This window comes from Triticum aestivum, chromosome 4B (assembly GCF_018294505.1).
Source record: "Triticum aestivum cultivar Chinese Spring chromosome 4B, IWGSC CS RefSeq v2.1, whole genome shotgun sequence".
In the NCBI taxonomy this organism is placed as follows: domain Eukaryota; kingdom Viridiplantae; phylum Streptophyta; class Magnoliopsida; order Poales; family Poaceae; genus Triticum; species Triticum aestivum.
In genome coordinates this window covers 285,229,666-285,252,231 of record NC_057804.1, presented here as the reverse complement: position 1 = coordinate 285,252,231, position 22,566 = coordinate 285,229,666, and the positions used below count along the sequence as shown (strand labels likewise).

The 22,566-nt window shown below is 53.5% G+C and overlaps 1 protein-coding gene across 1 annotated transcript in view; it reads right to left on the bottom strand.

Annotated features, from left to right (window-relative positions):
• Window positions 1-22,566, bottom strand: part of LOC123091999 (E3 ubiquitin-protein ligase RNF25) — a 49,417-nt gene that overhangs the window by 5,906 nt on the left and 20,945 nt on the right. Inside the window, exons 4-5 of the mRNA XM_044513636.1 lie at window positions 6,980-7,119; window positions 6,754-6,836 (exon numbers count right to left, since the gene is read on the bottom strand). Of these exons, the coding sequence (XP_044369571.1) occupies window positions 6,754-6,836; window positions 6,980-7,119 (223 nt within the window). The remainder of the gene's footprint in view (window positions 1-6,753; window positions 6,837-6,979; window positions 7,120-22,566) is intronic.

Here is a 22,566-nt window from a genome sequence, read left to right as displayed (position 1 = left end):
CAAGGCCAGCATGGCGTGTTGGTGCAGGGTACCAGGCCGAGGTTCAAGCACGCCGGCGCTCGGAACGCGCAAGGCCATGCCTGCACAAGTCCCATCCAAGAGCTAGAGTGAAGGGCAGGAGCGGGATACCACGGCGCCCGTGCTGGTGATGGAGCTGACGAGGGAGCCCCCACCCCCGGTTGACGCGGACTTGTTTCTTCCCGCACCCACGGCCAACAGCAGACGAGGTGTCAGCGCTAGTAGGTGTTGGAGAAGCGGTACCGCCGCGACCGGCGATAAGGCGTGTGCGGACTAGTCGACATGGTGCTCCTCGAGCAGGATGAAGGAGCGCTCACAGGCAAGGTGATGTGATGGATGGCATTGTGGTACTGACAACCGAGACCATGCAGCAGGTGGAAGGCATGGAGGGTCTCAGTGACCGGTTGGCCGAGATCGGGCAGTTCACCGGTGTAAAGCTTCAGCTTGTAGTACTGCATGGTGGAATGTCGCCCTGCTCAACGGTGTCGTACTCAGCACCAATATAGACGGCGTGGGACAACTGATTGGCAGTGAAGAGACGACACCGATGTAGACGGCGTGGCACAACTGATTGGCAGTGAAGAGCATGAACAAGGTGGTCCAAACAACGAGTGCAGAGTCCCCAAGCTGCATGCCAACATCAAGGAGTCCCGAGAGACGGTCGTATACAACCCGTGCACAATCGCGTGATCGGTCATCAGCCACTCATGATCATCCGTGCGGGGAAGAGTAGTGGAAACATGGTCGCGCAGGCCAAACATGCCAAGGATGGCATCGAAGTGTTGGTGCCATTGAGCGTAGTTGCCAGCATTGAGGTCGGTGGTGTCAGATGTCAACCATTTGAAGAACAATGGCAGAAGTGAGCGGAGCTAAGCCAGCAGCAGCAGCCGGATGTCAACCATTTGAAGAACAGAGGCGGGAGTGAGCAGAGCTACACCAACAGCAGCAGCCGGCGCAATGCGGAGCACTGGAGGAGCAGCGACCTTGGGTGGAGGCGGGTCGGCAGGGAGGACACCGTCGGCATCGTCACCGTTACGGGAGGAAGCAGGAGAGTAGATGGGGTTGAAATCCATGGCAGCGGCAGAAGGATCGAGCGTGAAGTGATAAAGGTCCTCAGCGTCTGATATGTATTAGCTCTCTGGAGTATATGTGTACAGTTGCAGGCCTCAACCAGGGCTGACCGTGTGCCACTACCATATCAAGCACGATGCCCACTCACGCACTGGGCAGAGCACGTACAAGGGGAAAATGTGTGCAGCAACCGTGCACACGTACACACAAACTGACCATACTAACAACTTTCTATAAGAAACTACTGAATGAACAACTCATGTGTGTTAGACTGTATAGCTCCTGTATATGTGTACGTATATGAATACGTACGATGTAACGTTGTACCCCCTTGTTATATATATATGAGATAGGCCACCCCTAGAGGGTTGAGCCAGTTCCCTAAACCTATTGTCTTACATGGTATCAAACTAGGTCTACGCTTCCGCTACACCCCAAGCCGCCGCCGCCCCACGTCGCGCCGTCGCCATCTTCGATCGCGCCGCCGCCACCATGTCGGGATCCGCCGCCTTGGGCTCCTCCACGGCCAGCTACCTGCCGGCCTCCCTGGTGGCCCTCCTCTCCCGGCCCCTCGACTCCGCCGCGGCTGCTTCACTCCCGATCGGGACGAGGAGCGTCGGCTCCTTCTCCCGGTGGTCCGCACTTCCAGCGCCACGACGGACGACTCCCTGCCCGCCTTCGCCAGCGCCAACGCTGCTGCCTCGATGGAGGCCTCTGACTCGGCCCTGATGGCCGGTCTCGCCGCGTCGGGCGCGGCTCCTGCGCCATCGATCTCCGCGGCTGTGCCTGTCGCCACTGCCCCTATTGGCGCCTTTGCCTCCGGCAGTCTCCACGGGTTCTCTATCGCCGCCGCCGTTTCACTTCGGAAACCTTATCACCATCAAGTTGTCGGCGGACAACTACATCTTCTGGCGTGCGCAGGTCCTCCCGCTTCTTGGGAGTCATTACCTGCTTGGCTACGTCGACGGTTCTCTCCCCTGTCCTCCTGCGCTTATTGACAGCGTGCACGGCCCGGTCTACAATCCGGCGCACCGTGTTTGGATGGGGCAGGACCAAGCGAACCTCTCCTCCATCCAGGGGTCGCTCACTCCGGCCGTTGCCGGTCTTGTTGTCTTCGCCAAGACGTCTCATGAGGCTTGGACCATCCTTGAGCGCTCCTTTGCAGCACAGTCGCAGGCTCGTGTTTCTTCGCTCCGTCGTCAACTTGGGGAGTGTCAGAAACTTGACTCCACTGCCACCGAGTTCTACAACAAGGTCAAGGGCCTCGCCGACACGCTGGCTTCTATTGGACAGCCCCTTACTGACTCCGAGTTCAACTCGTTTATTGTCAATGGTCTTGATGAGGAGTATGATGCCTTAGTCGAGATCATTAACGAGCGGGGCAACTCCACACCCATGATGGCGCACGAGGTCTTTTCCCGTCTCCTTCTCACTGAGCAACGGGTTGAGACGCGTCGCTCCAGGAGCAGCGGCTCCCTCTCGGCCAACACCGCCACGAAGGGTGGCCGCGCATCTTCATCATCTCGGGCCCCTTCGGGGCTGCCACCACCGCCCACTTCGGCCCCCCCTCCTACTGCAACATTACCGGGGGCTGGCGGTCCTCGTGTGTGTCAGCTTTGTGGTCGTGATGGACACTGGGCCTCTAAGTGTCACAAGCGCTTTCAGAAGAGTTTGCTGGGCCTCGGCAATGATGGCAAGGACACACGCAACTTTGCGCGCCAAGTGGCCATGGCAGAAAAACCGACGGCCACAAAGCAGCAAGGGCACACTCAGTCCTACTCTGTTGATCCTCACTGGTACATGGACTCCGGGGCAACGGAGCATCTGACGAGTGAGATGGGCAAGCTCCATACTCGCGAACCCTACCATGGCTCCGACAAAATCCACACCGCCAATGGAGCAGGTATGCATATATCTCATATTGGTCAAGCATCTATTCTTACTAGGCATGCAAATAGGAGTCTTCAGCTTCGTAATGTGCTTAGAGTTCCCTCTGTGACACGTAATCTTCTTTCTGTTCCTAAACTCACACGTGATAATAATGTGCTTTGTGAATTTCATCCTTTTGATCTTTTTATTAAGGATCGGGGCACGAGGGACATTCTTCTTAGCGGGCGGTTGTGCCAGGGCCTCTATCGTTTGGAGCATCCTGGTGTCGCTCGCGTGTTCAGTGGAGTTCGGGTATCTCCGTCACAGTGGCATGCTCGTCTTGGTCACCCGGCCACACCTATCGTTCGTCATGTTTTGCGTCGTCATGAGCTTCCTAGCATGTCTAGTAATAAAGATGTAGCAGTGTGTGATGCTTGTCAGCAAGGGAAAAGTCATCAACTTCCTTTTTCAGAGTCCAGTCGTGAGGTTAAACATCCTTTAGAACTTGTTTTCTCTGATGTATGGGGTCCTGCTCAGACTTCTGTCAGTGGTCACAATTATTATATCAGTTTCGTTGATGCTTATAGTCGCTTTACCTGGCTTTACCTTATTAAACGCAAATCTGATGTGTTTGACATTGTTGTTCAGTTCCAAAAACATGTTGAACGCCTTCTCAAGCACAAAATTGTTCATGTCCAGTCGGACTGGGGGGGTGAGTATCGCAACCTCAACTCCTTCTTTCAGTCGCTTGGGATCGCTCACCGTTTAGCATGTCCACATACACATCAACAGAACGGTTCTGTGGAACGTAAGCATCGTCACATTGTTGAAACTGGTCTTACTCTTTTGGCCCATGCATCGGTTCCGTTTCGGTTCTGGAGTGATGCCCTTACCACTGCATGTTTTCTCATAAACCGCACTCCCACTCGTGTTCTGAATATGAAGACTCCACTCGAAGTTCTCCTTAACGAACAACCTGATTATACCTTCTTTAAGGTTTTTGGGTGTGCTTGTTGGCCACATCTCCGTCCTTATAACAAACGCAAGCTTGAGTTTCGTTCCAAGAAGTGTGTTTTTCTTGGTTATAGCTCTCTTCATAAAGGTTACAAATGTCTTCATGTTCCCACAAATCGTGTCTACATATCTCGGGATGTTGTGTTTGATGAGCAAGTCTTTCCTTTTGCGAAGCTTCCTATGTCCACTGCTGAACCATTGCCTTTGCATTCATCCTCCGTTGCATCTGACCAATTTGATGATATTGCATACTCTCCTATTTTGCTGCCTAACCATGGTGCAGGCACTGGACGTGGGGCTCGGTTGGAGATTTTGGAGGAGCCATCGTCTCCTCCTGATGATCGTGAGGTGTCCCTGCATGGCCTCGGCGATCGTGCTCATGCACATCGGGCCGAACCTCCGCCTACGCTGACTGCTTCAGCGCCCCCGGCCTCTGGACCGGCGCCCTTGATCACCGGGCCATCTTCGTCGCCCATGGGCCCGGAGTCAGTTTCTGCGCCGGCCTCGTTGTTTCGCCAGGAGGTTTCGTCGTCTCGGCCTGTCACCACGTCTGCTGAGCCGGCCTCGCCGCTTCGCCAGGAGGCCTCGCCGTTCTCTCGGCCCACCATCACGCCGACCTCGTCACCCACTCGGTCTGGTGCGGCTGGGCCGTGCTCGCCTGGGCCGTGCTCGCCTGGCCTGAGCTCACCTGCCCCTGGAGTCCAGTCGCCGTTGCTCCTTGAGGCATCCCCATCGGTGGTCGAGGCCTCTCCATCATCGTCATCGCCTGCTTCGCCGTCTGTACACTCTGAGGCGTCGCCATCACCGCCACCTGTGCCTCCTGTGGCTCCTCAACGACCACATACACGGAGTCGCAGTGGAGTATTTCAGCCCAAACAGCGTACTGATGGTACGGTTGCCTGGTTGGCTGCATGCCTGGCTGCCATCCGTGATCCTACCTCTGAGCCTCGTACGTATCAAGCTGCTCTCAGCATACCTCATTGGCGAGAGGCTATGGAACAGGAGTATCATGCTCTTCTTCGTAACAAGACATGGACTCTTGTTCCTCCACCACCCCGAGTTAATGTCATCGATTCCAAATGGGTTTTCAAAGTGAAGAAGCATTCTGATGGTTCTATTGAGCGCTACAAGGCGCGGCTGGTTGCTCGAGGATTTCGGCAGCGTTATGGTCTTGATTATGATGACACCTTCAGCCCAGTTGTTAAACCGACTACCATCAGGCTTCTTCTCTCTCTTGCAGTTACTCGGGGATGGTTTCTTCGTCAGCTTGATGTGCAGAATGCTTTTCTGCATGGTGTCCTGGAGGAGGAGGTCTATATGCGGCAGCCACCAGGGTTCTCTGATCCTGATCGTCCTGATTATCTGTGTCGTCTTACGAAAGCACTCTATGGTCTGAAGCAGGCTCCCCGTGCTTGGCATGCTCGTCTTGCGACAGCTCTCCGTGCTCATGGTTTTGCATCCTCGGCTGCTGACTCTTCGTTATTTCTTCTCCAACGGCCCCAAGTTATCATGTATCTGCTGGTCTATGTGGATGATATTATACTTGTCAGTTCTTCTCAGTCGGCTGCTTCTGCTCTTGTTCGGTCCCTTGGTGCTGATTTTGCAATCAAAGATCTTGGGAAGCTTCACTACTTTCTTGGTGTGGAAGTCGCTTCTCTCTCTGATGGTCTTGTTATGACACAAAAGAAGTACTGTTTGGACTTGCTGCAGCGAGATGGAATGCTTAAGTGCAAACCAACTACTACACCTATGTCTGCTACTGACAGGATTACTGCTATAGATGGTGAGCTCCTTCCCTCTGCTGATGCGACACAGTACAGAAGTATTGTTGGTGGGTTGCAGTACTTGACGATCACCCGTCCAGATATTTCATTTGTTGTCAACAGAGTATGTCAGTATCTCCATGCACCACGTGATGCTCATTGGTCTGCAGTTAAGCGCATCTTGCGTTACATTCGTTTCACATTGTCCTATGGATTACACATTCGGCCGAATCCCTCTGGGATCATTTCAGCATATTCTGATGCGGATTGGGCTGGCAGTCCGGATGACAGGCGATCCACGGGGGGCTATGCTGTGTTCTTTGGCTCTACTTTGATCGCCTGGAGTGCTCGGAAACAAGCTACTGTTTCACGTAGCAGTACTGAAGCTGAGTATAAGGCAGTGGCTAATGCAACTGCAGAGATTATCTGGGTGCAGTCTTTACTTCAGGAGTTGGGTATATCTCAATCACAGTCTCCTATTCTTTGGTGTGATAACATCGGTGCTACATACCTATCTGCCAATCCAGTATTTCATGCCCGAAGGAAACACATCGAAGTGGACTATCATTTTGTACGGGAACGGGTATCTCAGAAGCAACTACAGATCAAGTTCATCTCCTCCAAAGATCAACTTGCAGACATCTTCACCAAGCCGTTACCTCTTCCACAGTTTGAGCATTGTCGGCGCAATCTTACCCTTCTAGATTCTTTAGGAAGTGGCTAAGATTGAGGGAGGGTGTTAGACTGTATAGCTCCTGTATATGTGTACGTATATGAATACGTACGATGTAACGTTGTACCCCCTTGTTATATATATATGAGATAGGCCACCCCTAGAGGGTTGAGCCAGTTCCCTAAACCTATTGTCTTACAATGTGTGATTCAAATATTAATCACTGGACCTAACATATCTGTAGAGTACTAGTTCTGAAGTGCGCGAAACTGATCCAGGCAATATGCACAAAGAACAAGTGTTTTTTAAAGAAAGGAAAAAGGCTAAAAATAATCCTTCTCGCACCTCCGGTAGATACTGTTGTGTCTATCTTCTTAGAATTGGCATCATCATGCTGGAGCCAGCCCCACCATCTCATAATGCAGTCACTGCAGTGGCAAAATATCAATCAATCATCAGCGAATAAGCTACTTCCTCCGACAATTAATATGGATCGGAGGGAGCACTTTTCTTGGTAGGGCAGAGAATAAGCTACTTGTACATATCTGTAGCAAAAGGAATGGCATCAGACCTGTGAAAACAGTGGTAGCATGACATCAACTTCATAAATGGCAAAGCAGAATCATGATTATTCTCTGAGACTAAAGGATACAGACACATTGGACAATCCCCCGCTGGATGATTCATATTCGAGAGGATCTCTCCAGCTTCCTGCACATGAAGTTACTTCCATCATGTGAAAACAGAACATTATGCAGCCTCTTCGACAACAACAATCATATTATGCAGAGTTTTTTGCAACAGAGTCCGGTAATACCGTAATACCCATCGAGCAGTGGAACTGGGCACATGGGAATTACAGAAGGTATGCTCTTGTGTATTACAAAATCTGTATACACAACCCTGGTTTGAGTTTTGAAAATATCTAACAGCTGCAAATATCAACTGAAACTTCCTAAAGATACAAGACATCATAGTTTGCAGAGCAGACTAGTATTATTTTGATGGCACCTCATCTTACCCCTTCCTTTACTATATATTGTGCAAGAAGTGATGTGAACTGCACGTAATACCACCATCATAGCACATGTCAGGACCCTGACAGTGTTATCTGAAGAATCAAAACTTGATCAAAGTTCAGTTAATATACTACCCCTATAAAAGAACCAAAGGGGCTGATCCAAACCATCTCAACCGTCAGTACGAAATCTAAAGATCCAAAACCTCCCAATGTTGAGCGCACTAACAAGCCACTAATCCCACCCATCAAGCTTTTCGTACCTACCAATCGGGTTAAACCCCAGACCCGGAGTTTCTGGCTGGCCTATCTGAAATCCATCTAAATCCTCACAATCAACCTCTGAAATTGTTATTCCCTTGCTGCTGTGACTGTCTACCGAATATTTCGGTCCAACCAACACTGGACCTGACAATTGGTATTCAAAGCTAGGTAAATCTTTGGCAGCAAGCTGGATCTGGAGACAGAGAGGAGTTAGGGTTCCTGTAAATCCTCTTCTTTGGTCCCTGGTCCGGCGGCGGCGATTCTTTCAGGTGTAGATTTGGTCAGGGAGTACTGTTACTTAAGCTTACTGCTTTAGTGGTAAAATCACACCCGCCTCCCACTCTGGTGTACCTTGGTAGCGGGCGGCCCAGGAGGCAGGGATCGGCGGTGGCAAGATCTGCTACACAAACTTAGGCTGTTGTCAAATTCCTTCCTTAGCGGTGCAGATCATACCAGCAGTGAGGTTACAAGGTATCTTGCAGGCCTCCAGTTGATCTTGTTGGTTTACAATGGGTGGTGATGCAGATTCTGGCAGTACTGAGCATCTAGAGTTGCAATCTCCAACTGGATGTCAAAACCTTGCAAACAAACTGAGAGCTTGACAGGAAAGAGTTCCTAGAGTTCAGTGAGCATGTCACCAAAAACTTTCAGCACATGCAGAAAACCCTCACTGATTTGCCAACTTCTCTGACTCGGTTTGTTACCACTTTCCCCAAACCCAGAGAAAACTCGCCCACTACTCGTAAGGGTGGCCAAACAAGTGTCCAAAATCACACTCCACAAGCCCCCCGAGGAATCATGTAGGTGGTCTATTGGGATAAACCTGACGTCCGAGTACACATCTGTGTACGTATCCGAGTAATACTCCTAAGTAGGAACCGACTAGGTTAGCTTGGGCTGTTTAGCTCCTTTATATACCCATGTAACCCCACGATGTACAACGCAGAAGAGAAAAGCAAGGCGAGCCTTTGGCCATCGATCAGTTTTATCGTTCGCAAGTTACGGAAGTCGCCGCAAGTGTTCTGAAGAGAGTAGATCGATCCGATCCAGCTAGAGCTGCTCCACGCAGACTCACGTACGAGAGGCTACGGCTAGACACACATACAACTAGTTCCCAGTAGATCAATTAAGCTACTAGTTTTGGTTGCTTCTTTGAGCTAGCTTACACGTACGTGTTGCTGCACCTCTCCGGTGAATTTGATCTACCGAGATCAAAAGCCAACAATTGGTATCTAGAGCCTCGACGATCTACGATCTATGATGGGGGACAGCAACGCTGAGTCAGTCAAATCCAGCAATGGCGGTTCCAAGGTGAACAAGTCCGGCAACGGTGGTTCCAAGGTGAAGAAGGACGGCAAGTCAGCGACCAATGGTGGAGGAACAGGAGGTGTCAACATACTGGCGCATCACAACATCCCCATCCAGTACCCGATGCTCACCGACGCCAACTACGGCGTGTGGGCGGTCAAGATGAAGATTATTCTCCGAACCCTTCGAGTGTGGGAGGCCATCACGGACGACGACGTCGACAAGGAGTTCGACGAAGGTACCATGGCCCAGTCTGTGCCGGATTCCGTGCTGATGACATTGGCGGAGTTCGAGACGGCAAGAGAGGCGTGGAACGCACTCAAGGAGAGAAGGATTGGAGAAGATCGTGTCATGAAGGCTCGGGCACAAGTGTTGAAGCGCCAATTTCAGAAGTTGCAGAAGGGGGAAACTGAATCGGTGAACGACTATGCCATGCGTCTGAGTACTTTGGCGGGAGAGATCCGTGCGCTTGGTGCGAAGCTCGAGGAAGCCGAGATCGCAGAGAAATTTTTCAGTTCGGTGACTGATAAATTCACGCACATCATCGGCACGCTCGAGCAGCTTTACGACATCGACGACAATGACCATAACGGAGGCGATCAAACGCTTGCAGACATGGGAAGAGAATGCTCGTGGTTGTCGGAAAGGCAAAGGAGGAGGTGGTGACCAACTCATGTACTCGCGCGCTGATTGGGAGGCCCCAAGTAGCAAAGGAAGGCGTGAGGTGGTGAAGGCTCAAGCAAAGCGAAGCGCGGCGGACAAACCAAAGAAGGCAAAGGAAAAGGCAAGCCACAAGGTCGTGGTAAGCAACACCGATCTAAAGAGCGAAAGCCAAGGAACGTCAAGTGCTATAACTGCAACGAGATGGGTCACTTTGCGAAGGATTGTCCGGAGCCTAACAAGCGGGAGGCGATCATCCAGGTCTTCTGATGGCCGAAGTTTGTGATCTCATCCAAACGATGGTTGTGAAACCAAGTCGGAAGGTGCTACTTCATGAGAAGAAAGTAATACCGAAGTTATCCGGAAACCATAATGTGTCATGGTATCTAGACACGGGTGCCAGTAACCACATGACAGGGTGCAAAGAGAAGTTCCTCGAGCTGGAATATGATGTTCAAGGCTCGGTCAAGTTCGGTGATGGTTCAAATGTCGAGATTTGCAGGCAAGGTTTTGTCCTCTTCGAGGGTCTCACGGGAGAACATCGCATACTCACCGAAGTATACTACATCCCACAGCTTCGCAATAGCATCATCTCTGTCAGGAAACTTGACGAGAATGGATGCAAGGTGGATATTGGGAACGGAGTGATGACGATCTTCGACAACCTCCGAAACGTGCAAGCGTGTGTAAGTCGCACGCGGAACAGGCTCCATATCCTCAACCTTGATCAATCTCAACCAGAGTGTTGGCTCGCCAAGAGTGATGATGATTCGTGGTTATGGCATGCTAGATTTGGACACGTTAACTTCTACGCCTCGAAGAAGATGTCGAAGATGAAGATGATATCTGGAATGCCGTTTATCGACCATGTTGATCGAGTATGTGACGGGTGCTTGGTTGGAGAACATCACTGCAGGCCGTTCCCTGCTCAGTCTACCTATCGTGCAAGTGATGCACTCGAGCTGCTCCATGGTGATCTATGTGGCCCTATCACCCCAGCAACTCACGGAGGAAAGAAGTACTTCTTCCTTGTGGTAGATGACTACTCGAGATACATGTGGGTTGTTCTACTATCTAAAGATGAGGCGTTTGAAGCGTTCAAGAAGCTGAAGGCTGCAGCGGAGATGAAACACAAGCTGAAGGTTCGCGCTCTACAGACAGATCGCGGCGGAGAGTTTACGTCAAACGAGTTCAACGACTACTGCGAGAAGATTGGCATAAAGAGGTTCCTCATAGCACCTTATACGCCGCAGCGCGGCAGAACGGGGTTGTTGAAAGGCGCAATCGAACCATCGTTGACATGGCAAGGAGTTTACTCAAGAGCAAGAACTTGCCGAGGACTTTTTGGGAAGAAGCTGTCTCGACGGATGTCTATCTTCTCAACAGGGCTCCAACGAAGGCGGTGATCGGCAAGACTCCGTATGAAGCAATTTACAGACGTAAGCCGAATGTGTCTCATCTACGGACGTTCGGGTGTGTGGCCCACGTGAAGATAGCGGAGCCGCATCTCTCAAAGCTTGCCGATCGTAGCACCAAGATGGTGTTCATCGGATACGAGAGGAGTTCCGGCACCAAGGCCTACCGCTTCTACGATCCACAAAACAAGCGTCTACGAATTTCACGCGACGTTGTATTTAAAGAAAACCAAGCGTGGAATTGGAGCGCAACAGCCGCCGATGCTCCAAATGGTAATATATTCACAGTTGAATTTCCAACTGATGACGTCCAGGTGGTTGGCAAGACGCCCAACCAAGGTGACCGCAACGACAGTGATCACCATGGTGCCGACACCGACAACAACACGCATGGGTCGCAAGGTGATAGCAACAACGACGTGCACGAAACGAGTGGACATCTCGGCAACAACATCGATAACGAGGCACGTAGTGACGACGACAATCAAGATGATAGTCACGGTCACAACGACTAAGCCGATGACGCGGATGTCAACAACGCGGATGCCAACGATCCGGTATCTACCACACTCGGGACTCGGCCGTCTTCCTCAAGTGCATCGACGCCGACACAATTTGTGTCGCCTCCTTCGCAAGCCACAACGGATTCTTCCGGGCCTCGTCGCTACAAGCCCCTCGAGAAAGTCTACAAGTACGCAAAGCCAGTTACGCTCGAGTACTCCAGACTATGTTTGCTCGGAGTTGAGGAGCCAGCGAACTTCGTAGAGGCAAGCAAAAGTTCAGGTTGGATGCATGCCATGGATGAGGAGATGAAGGTGATCGAGAGCAATGGCATATGGACTTTGGTAACCCGACCTCCGAACCAAAAGACCATAAGGTTTGAAGTGGGTTTACAAGTTGAAGAAAGACACAAAGGGTGCCATTGTGAAGTACAAGGTAAGACTTGTTGCAAAGGGCTACGTACAATGTCAAGGAGTTGACTAGGAGCGCCGGTTGCTCGACTCGAGACGGTGAGGGTGCTCCTAGCTTTGGCAACACAAGAAGATTGGAAGGTTCATCATATGGATGTTAAATCCGCTTTCCTCAACAGCGACCTCACAGAAGAAGTGTACGTGGAACAACCCCTCGGCTACGAGAAGAAAGACAAAGAAAGGAAAGTTAACAAGCTCAAGAGGGCACTTCACGGGCTGAAGCAAGCGCCAAGAGCTTGGAACTCAAAGTTAGACCAAAGTTTAGTCTCGCTTGGATTCAAAGGATGTTCCCTCAAGGATCCAAGCACCAAAGAACAGGTGAAGGTTGAAGACGCAACCAAAGAGCGTTGGCACCAAGGATTGAACGAGCCGACGATAGTAAAGACGACGGTCCTTGAAATGCTACAAAGAACGGCAAAAGCACTGCCAAAGATAATGCCTATGGGTAGTAGTAGTAGTCGCGTTTGGGATCCAGGTCGCACCGAGGACAAGGACGTCATGTTTAGGGGGTTGTCGGGGAAACTGATCCACGAACACCTATGGGACCGGCGGACCGAGCCCCTTTCGGTTCGGCGGGGGGCGGAGATCGCACGAAGAGCGGATCGAGGCGAAGCACACGAGCAGTTTACCCAGCTTCGGAGCTCTCCGGAGAGATAACACTCCTACTGCTGCTTGTCTGACTGTATTGAGTTCTTGCTCGGGTGCACTGAGTGCTACAGTACACACGAGACCGAGCGTGAGTGTTTTCTGGTTTTTGAACCCCCTTCTACGTTGCGCATGGGCCTCCTTTTATATGCTCAAGGGGTCACCGACAGGTAGCAACGTAGGCAAGGGTAAAAATGGAAAAAGAGGGGTGGTTGGTACAGTTACTTGCACAGTACATCCTACCTAACCCTGACGGCAGGGGACAAGGGCATTAAATGCCCGTCCGCGTCGCCCAAACAGTGCAGAAAAGGACCGTCAGGGGCGCCACCGCTTGCCACGATGGCAATCTTGTCAGCGTCGCATGCCACCGCGCACCGCTGGCTGCACAGCCTCTCGCCACGCGCGCCTGGAAAGGCCCCAGGGCGACACGTTGGTGGATGTGCTGGAGCGTGGGTACAGAGTGGTCGCTTGCCGCGGCAAGCGCCTTGCCGCGGTCGTTGTCTTGTCGCGTCCGGAAGCTTGTCGCTCACCGGGCCTTGCCGGGACTCGTGGCGCATCACGGCAAGTTCCTTGAGATGCCTTGGTTGGCCTTCCTGGCAAGCTCCTCTTGCCGGGGCCTTGTCTTCTTGGCCTAAATACTTTGTTCTTGAATGGCTCCAAAGGAGCCACGGAGGACCTTGGCGGTCACCCGGCAAGCCTTGTCGCGGGGCGCTGCAACTGCTCGTGCACAAGTTCGGGATACTAGGGTACCCCTACTCTAGTACACCGACAGGAGCCCCCGGGCCTGGGCCACACACGGTGCCGAGCGCTGTTGGGCCAGGCCCAAAACAGGGCACGAGCACGCGCGGCCTGGTTTATGCCGTATCTTACTCCGTATCCGCCGCGCCCTCCCCCAACGACATGCGGCGAATGCAGCGTCGTGGGAGAGATCGTGGGTGGTTTCTTTATTCGGAAGGACGAAACATCCGCCCCCTCCCTCTTTATAAGCAGGGGAAACAGAGGCAGTTCGCCCATCTCGCCGGTTGTTACTCCAACTTCACAAATCTCCGCCGCTCCCCCCTTCTTCCCGAAGCTGAAAGGGAGCAGCGCTCCGCCCCCCATTGCCACCAGCACCACCAACGCCGCCGATCTCCCCCACCACCTTTGCCATGGCTCCGAAAGCCGACAAGGGAAAGGGCGTGAAATCGGTCGAGGCGCAGCGGCTCGCGGCGCTGCGGAAGGAGCGGGCCATCTTCCCCCCTCAGCTTGGCGCGAAGGAGCTGAGGGAGTACTACTACCTCTTCTGGTCGACGGAGACGCGAGCGCATCCGCGCACGAGGGTACTCCCGGCCGCTGCTTCAGAACTAGCTCCAAACGGGTACCCCTTCTTCGCGTTGTTCTTCTACTGCGGGCTCTGCCCGCCCTTCTCTGAATTCTTCTGCGACATCATGAACACCTACTGATTCCGCCTCCTTGACTTCACCCCCAACGTCGTTCTGACCATGGCAGTTTTCGCACATCTCTGCGAAAACTTTGTCGGAGTCCATCCAAACGTAGCCCTTTTTCGCCACTTCTTTATGCCCCGAGTCGAGAGAGGAGAGCCTCTTACCGGCGGGATCGCCTGGATCTCGAGAGTCGGCAAGAAGGAAGCTTATCTGGAGGGAGAGCTCCGCAGCAAGTGGGAGAAATGGAGAGCAGAGTGGTGTTGGATTGTCGAGGAGAATCCGCAGCCATTTATTGCCCTGCGCCAAGCCCCAATAGTGCGTGGCAATGACTGGTGCAACGTGGCCCCGGAAGACGACAGACTGAAGATTGCCGTCACCCGGATCCTACGCCTCAGGCTTGCCGGGCTCACGTAGGCGCTGTTGGCGCAGATTTTCTTCGTCGTCGCATCGCCCCCCTGCAGAAGAGGAGGAGACCCGCCTGGGAGTTTCAGAACTCGGCGGATATCATGAGGCTGCGCCCGGGCCTCAACTTCAACTTCACCGTTCTGGAGCTGGATGCGATGCTCCTGGAGCTGTTCAAGCGCGATCCTCAACATCCATTCATGTTGCCGAGGAGGGTCGTTCCGTTGTGCAATAACTCTTCGCTCGACCGCATCCGCGCAATGATACCGCTATGCGACTCGCACGGCATCGTCCCGACTTGGCAAGAGCCTGCAGATGACGTCGTGCGGGATTTCTTTGACGGCTTGGTAGAAGTGCCGGTCCGCGCTGATGAACAGAAGAGCCTCACCCGCGACACCACCGATGATGAGATGCAGCGCATCGCCACCAGGCTGGAGGAGGCGGCTGCAGCCGCTGCCGCGGGTGAGTTTGGGTTCACCGTGGAGGAGGCAGAGGCAGCAGAGGCGGCAAGCCTTGCCGAGCGCGAGGAGTTCGCCGGCGAGGAAGAGCTTGCCGGGCCTGAAGCTGAGCCGAGCGAGCCCGGTGAGGGAGAGCTCGTCGGGCCCGAACCTTCAGACAGCCTGCCGCAGGCGGAGCCCCCAGCCCCGCCAAGAAGGCGTCTCCGCAAGGCCGCGGACGTAGCGGGGCGGGAGACGAGCCAACAGCCGCCGAGCCGCGCGACACGCTCTACCGCGGCAAGCACCATTGCCGCGGGAGCGCCTCACGCCGCTGCGGCAACTGGAGTGGGGTCTTCCCGGTCCGCCGCTACTGCTCCTGCGAAGCGGGCAAGGGAACCTACTCCTCTGCCTCATCGCACCGGAGGCGAGCCGGACTTCGATCTCTCCGCGCTCAGCTCCGACGAGGAAGAAGAAGAGTAAGATTCCTTGCTATTCTTGTAGTTCTTCAATTTTGTTGCTTTGTCTTGTATCTGACTTACTTCATTCTGAACCTACTCCTTTTCAGGACACTGGCCCAGAGAGCGGCGAAGAGAGCCAAGGCCCCGGTGATTGTCATCGAGGACGACCCCACCGCGACGGCAGAGGACATGTCCGAGACCATCTTGTCGGACCCGGCAACCATTCCTGAAAGCAGCCCCCAGCGCAGCCCTCCACATAAGTATATGGTTTACTTCATTCTGTCAGGCGCGCATGGGTGCTCTCTCTTTGCTGATATCTGATTGTTGGTTGGTGTAGGAGCAGAGCAGCCTCACCAGGAGTGCCCGGAAGCCGCTCCTGAAATGCCTTCTGCTTCGACTACACCGCCAAGGGAGGCTTCCCCGGCAAGGAAGCGTTCTCCGGCAAGGGACAGTTCTCCGGCAAGGGACAGCACCAGCGACCCTCCGGTGATTGAGGCCACGACCGCAGATCCTAGCACAGGTACCCCTTTTGCTTGAGAAGTTCCCTTGGGTTCTTCTTCTTCTGATTTTCTTTTTAAATAATTGCTTGATTTCTCTTCCTTTTTCCGTTCGTCAGATCCATCTGCCGCGGAGCCAATGGATACCGAGGCCGCTGGCGAGGAGAACGCTGAGGAGAACGCGCGCAGCAACGCCGACGACGCCGTTGCCACCGAAGGGGAGGCCGGTGCTGATGATCCCGCCGGCGAAGAGGCCGCCAAGGCTGCCGCCGCAGAAGCTGGCGAGGGGTCCGGCGATCGCACTGACGGCCCCGAGGCCGCAGGAGCGCCAGACGCTGCGCCGACCGCCGATCCCTCCGCCGCTGCTGCAGAGCCAGGCTCCAAGGAGACCCAGCCCGGCGCCTACTTGAAGGCCGGCGATGGCATCTTCATCAAGCTCCCCTGGGCGTCAAGCTCCAGGGCGCCTGTCGAAGGAGAGACTTTGGATGGAGAAGTGCTCGCCTCCGCTGGGCTGACGCTGGTTGACGCGCCAAGCAGCAGCAGTGACGAGCCTGAGGAGGAGCCGCTGCTGCGGAAGCTGCTGTCGCTCTACCGCGCCCGACAAGCAAAGCTGGCATCCCGAGAAGCACTTGTCGCGAAGGCGGGAATGGATATCGAGAAGCGTGCGGAGGAGCTCCGGGGTCTTAGGCAGGAAGCTCTCCGGTCCCTGGCGGAGGAGCGGGAGCAACTTCTCAAGGAGCGGAAAGCCTTCCTCCTCGAGAAGGCTGAAGTTGAAGAGAAGCAACGGGTTGTCGCCGAAAATCTATTTGCGCAGGAAGGAGAGTTGGCGCAGCGCAAGGTGAACCTTGACAGCCACGAGGAGGAGCTTGTCGCGCGCGAGCAAGCAATCGGCGGGGCTCTCAAGGAAGCAAGGGATGCTACCGCAGCTGCCGAGGCCGCCAAGAAGGAGCTGGAGACGAGGGTGGCGCAGCTGGAAGCCGATCTCAGGGCGAGCGGCGAGGAGCTTGCCGCGCTCAAGCGTGAGCGCGAGAAGGACGCTGCCGGTCATGGTGAGCTGCAGGGTCTTCTCGCTGAGAGGAGCAAGGAGCTCAACGCCGCCAAGGATTCCAATGCAGATCTCGAGTTGAAGTTGGCTACTTTGACTCAGACGCTGGACGGCGCCAGGGAGCGGGAGGTGGCCTTGTCGGAGAAGATCAAGGCCGACGAGGCGCTGTTGGCGAGTGCCGCTGCCGCCCACGGCGCTTTCAGGGAGACCGTGGAGCACTGGACCGAGGGTCTTGTGGATCTTGCCGCAGCCATCGACGGAGAGTTGGCGCAGTTGGGGATGGAGGAGCTCGGGTACTCCTCCGACGAGCACCTCCAACCCAGCGCCAAGCCTAGCTTGTTCTTCAAAGGCGTGGCGACGGCCCTCCAGCGACTCCGGGAGAAGATCCCAAAGCAACTGGCCGACGAGTCGCGCAAGATCTGTGCGGGAGTTCTTCAGAAGGTGTTGGTGAAGGTGGCCTTCCGCAACCCAAGCCTCAACCTCACCAACGTCCTCAGGTCCTTGCCGCCGGATGCTGATCTGGAGGCGCTCAAGGCCCTTGTCGCACCCATTGTGGACAAGGTGAGCGAAATCAAGAGGGTTGAGGGCGATCGCGTAGACTAGGCCGCCCGTTTTCTCTTTTTTCCTTGTCGCTGTTGGTCATGTCATGAGAACAATCTGTTAGAGCTGCGACAAGTTATCTTGTAATATAACTTTATTTTGGGTAGAGATTGCTGTGTTATTTCCTTTACTTGATTCCTTCCTTTGTATGTTTTTGCCCTACGCTTTTAGGGAACTTGTCGGCGCAGGCACCTGAGCCGCGAGCGCTGAGCGGGACGTCAGCAGCCTGCTGGCGGTGCCGCTTCCGACAAGAAACCTTGTCGCAACTAGTCGCAGCTCACTTAAGTTGTTGAGCGGACTCGAAACAAAGTAAGGGCGCAACTAGCTACGAGTTGGTTCCTCCGCGCACAGGTTTCCCATAGAAAGTACGGTCGTTCGAGGAAGATAACTTAAAAATTTAAAAACTGATTGCTCAAACTTTGGCAACTTAGCTTTTCTGTCACTTGCTTTCCGGTAAGGCGAAAACTTGCTTGAACGACGCCTGGTCCACACCATTATCTTCTCCTTTCCCTCGGGCAAACTTGTGTGCGAGGGAACCTTCCTTTCTTTTTTGAGAAAAAGAAAGAAGAGAAAATAAAGATATGGAGCCTTACGGCTCGTTATTGCTTACCGGGGGTAGGTGCTGCACAAAGTGTCAGATAACGCATGCAAAATAAAAAGCATAAAATTGACAAGATGTGCGGAGCACATGAGCTTTACTTATGCACGGGGTCTGCGCCCGGCTTTGTACAAAGGATTACGTGCAACATCGGCAAGACTTGTACAAAAGGTGGTTGCCGGCAACCGCGCCTTACGGGTAAAACTTACGAAGATGCTCAATGTTCCAGGAGTTGCTCACCGGACTGCCATCTTCGGCCTCAAGGCGGACAGCGCCAGGCCTAGTGACTCGTTTCACCCGATAAGGGCCTTCCCACTTCGGCGTCAACTTGTTGGAATTCTTGGCGGACTGAACGCGCCGAAGAACAAGGTCGCCTTCCTCGAGACTTCTGGCACTAACTTTGCGGCTATGGTAGCGGCGCAAAGCTTGCTGGTATCGAGCAGCTCGTACAGCAGCCTGAAGACGGTCCCCCTCAAGGAGCAGCGCGTCATCTTGTCGCAGCTGCTCTTGCTCGAGCTCATCATAAGCGAGCACTCGAGGTGACCCGTATACGAGTTCCGTGGGGAGAATTGCCTCTGCTTCATAGACTAGAGCGAAAGGTGTCTGGCCAGTGGCTCGATTTGGCGTCGTCCTGATCGACCAAAGAACCACCGGCAGCTCCTCGATCCAGTTCTTTCCGCACTTGTGCAGCCTGTCGAAAGTTCTGGTCTTGAGCCCGCGCAGCACTTCAGCATTTGCCCTCTCCGCTTGACCGTTGCTTCTCGGATGAGCAACAGAAGCGAAGCAGACCTTGGCGCCAAGATCTTGGACGTACTGCACGAAGGTGCGGCTCGTCAATTGCGTGCCATTGTCGGTAATGATCCTGTTAGGGATCCCGAAGCGGCAAACAATCGACCTGAAGAACTTGACTGCTGACTGTGCTGTCACCTTCCTCACTGCTTCCACTTCTGGCCACTTTGTGAACTTGTCGATTGCAACGTACAAGTACTCAAAGCCCCCAACAGCTCGGGGAAAGGGGCCGAGGATGTCGAGCCCCCAGACCGAAAATGGCCAGATAAAGGGATCGTCTGGAGAGCTTGAGCTGGCTGGTGTATCTGCTTGGAATGGAACTGGCACGCTTCACACTTGGTTACTTGTGCAGTCGCATCCTGGAGGGCTGTCGGCCAAAAAAAACCTTGCCGGAACGCTTTGCCGGCAAGTGCTCTTGCGCTAATGTGGTGACCACATATGCCTCCATGTATCTCTGCCAACAGCTCTTGTCCTTCTTCCCGGCGAATACACTTCAATTTCACGCCGTTGAGTCTTCTTCTATACAGTGTGCTGTCGACAAACTGGTACATACTTGACTGCCGGGCTACTCTTTCCGCTTCTTCTTGCTCATCGAGAAGTTCTCCTGTCTGAAGGAAACGGACAATCTGCTATGCCCATGCTGGAGCTTGCGGCTCGACAACTAGAACTAAAGGCACATCTGCTGCTGCGGGAACATCCGCTTCTACGGCGAGAACCTGTGGCTCAGCCGGAGCTTGATGTTCCCCGGCAAGCTTGCCGGAGCAAAACTTGTCGGGAGCGTCTGCTTCAACGGAACAAACCCTAGGGCTCGCCGGAGCAGACTGCTCCTCAGCACCCTTGGTGTTGATTTTGATGACCTTCTTGGCGGCGGCTTCGGGGAGCTCTGCAGGAAAATAGTCATCAGTAATCAACTTTCTCTTCTTGCTCTGTCCAGTTGATGGCGTTACGGATGGTTGAGTCAGCTTGAGCACAAAGATCCCTGGTTCCACAGGTAACTTAAGTGCAGCGCACTTCGACAGGCCATCGGCGATGTCATTCTGAGCTCTTGAAACATGTTCCATCTGTAGGCCGTCAAAGCGCTCTTCTAGCTTTCTCACTTCATCAACGTAAGCTTCCATCAACGGACTCTGATAATTCTTGTTCACTTGGCGGACGACAAGCTGTGAGTCACCCCTGACAATGAGCTTCTTGATCCCAAGGTCTGCTGCGATCCTGAAACCGGCAAGCAAACCTTCATACTCTGCAGTATTGTTCGTTGCTTGCTCCTTGGGAAAGTGCATCTGGACTACGTACTTGAGGTGCTCTACGGTGGGTGCGACAAGCAGTACGCCCGCACCGGCGCCTTGCAGCGAGAAAGCACCATCAAAGTACATCAGCCACTCTTTGCTTGCTTCCTTGACGAGGATGCTCGTCTCTGGAATTTCTTCATCTTGTGTTGGCGTCCATTCTGCTATGAACTCTGCCAATGCTCTGCTTTGGATGGTTGAAGTGCTCTCAAACTTGAGGCCAAAGCTTGACAGTTCCAGTGCCCACTTGACAATCCTGCCTGTCGCTTCTGGATTCTGCAGTATCCTCTTCAGCGGAAAACGAGTGACGACTGTGATCTCATGTGCTTAGAAGTAATGGCGCAGCTTTCTCGAGGCCATGAGAAGGCCGAAAAGCAATTTCTGCACACCAGAGTACCTTGACCTAGCCCCCTGCAGAAGGGAACTGACAAAGTAAACTGGGCGCTGCACCATTCTTTTCTGCATCTTCTCATGCTCCTGCACAGATCCATCTTTGTCGGGACCAGAGCTTGCCGGCGAAGTCCCCTGCTTGTCGCTGGATGCATCTGCCGTGGTTGCTGGCTCATCATCTGCCTCCCTCTCCGCTACTAACGCAGCACTAACCACTTGATTGGTTGCCGCTATATATAGCATCAACTTCTCTTGTGGCTTAGGTGCGACAATTGTTGGAGTGGAGGACAGGTATCTCTTCAAGTCCTGCAGCGCAGCCTCCGCCTCCGGAGTCCATTTCATTGGACCTGCCTTTTTCAAAATTTTGAAAAATGGCAGGGCGCGCTCAGCAGACCTAGAGATAAACCTGCTGAGAGCAGCTACGCAACCGGCAAGTCTTCGTACATCCTTGACGCGCTTTGGTGCTTCAATCTGCTCAATGGCCTTGATCTTGTCGGGATTGGCTTCAATTCCCCGCTGAGACATGAAGAACCCGAGAAGCTTGCCGGAAGGGACTCCAAACACACACTTCTCGGGGTTAAACTTGAGGTTGATCTTGCACAGACTTGCAAAGGTTTCGTCTAAATCTTGAATCAGAGTCGCCTTGTCCTTGCTCTTGACCACTATGTCATCCATGTAGGCTTCCACATTTCTGTGCATTTGCGGCTCAAAAGCATCATGGACTACCCTTGCAAATGTTGAACCAGCATTTTTTAAACCGAAAGGCATCCGTACGAAACAGTATGTGCCACATGGGGTGATGAATGCGGTCTTCTCCTCATCCTCTTCTGCCATGAAGATTTGATGGTATCCTGAGTATGCATCAAGAAATGAAAGCAAGTCACATCCGGCTGTGGAGTCAACAATCTGGTCGATGCGCGGCAAGGGAAATGGGTCTTTGGGACAAGCTTTATTAACATCGGTAAAGTCGATACAAAGCCTCCATTTCCCGTTTGCCTTACGCACGACTACAGGATTGGCCAACCACGTAGGATGGAGCACTCCTCTGACAAGGCCTGCTGCTTTCAATTTCTTGATCTCTTCTGCAATGAATTCTTGGCGCTTCACTGCCTGTTTCCTGACTTTCTGCTTGACGGGCCGCGCATGAGGACAGACGGCAAGATGGTGCTCGATTACTTTCCTGGGAACACCGGGGATGTCAGACGGTTGCCAGGCAAACACGTCGACGTTTGCCCGCAGGAAAGCAATGAGCGCGCTTTCCTATTTAGGGTCGAGAGTGGCGCTGATGGTGAAGGTACCACCAGTGCCATCCTCCTTGGCGGACACCTTGGTCTCTGGTGAAGCTGCCATTGTCTTCTTACACTTGCCGGTGGAGCTCGATGGTGCGTCCTCGACGGTAGCGCAGCATTCCGAAGAGGTGCGCTTGCCGGAGTGGGCATCAGAACTCTTGCCGGACTTGGTCTTCTTCTTCGCCCCGGGAGCTTCAACGGCAAGTGATTTGCGATCTGTTGTTGCTGCTGCTTCCCGGTAGATCTTGTCGGCGCAGATAAGAGCATCCTTCTTGTCGCCAGGGACAGAGATGACACTTATCGGGCCTGGCATCTTCAGTACGTTGTATGCATAGTGAGAGGCTGCCATGAATTTGGCGAGTGCTGGACGGCCGAGTATCCCATTGTAAGGTAATGGAAAATCAGCAACGTCAAAAGTGACCCTCTCAGTCCTGAAGTTCAACTCGCTGCCAAATGTTACCGGCAACGTGATCTTTCCCTTCGGCCTGCTCCTTCCCGGATTGATTCCTTGAAATGTGCCGGTCTCTTCGAGCTCGCTATCAGGGATTTGGAGTTTCTGGAGCACCGGGGAGGAGATCAGGTTCAAGCCGGCCCCGCCGTCAACTAGCATCTTAGTGACTTTGAGGTTGCGGATAGTTGGTGAAACCAACATCGGCAAGCAC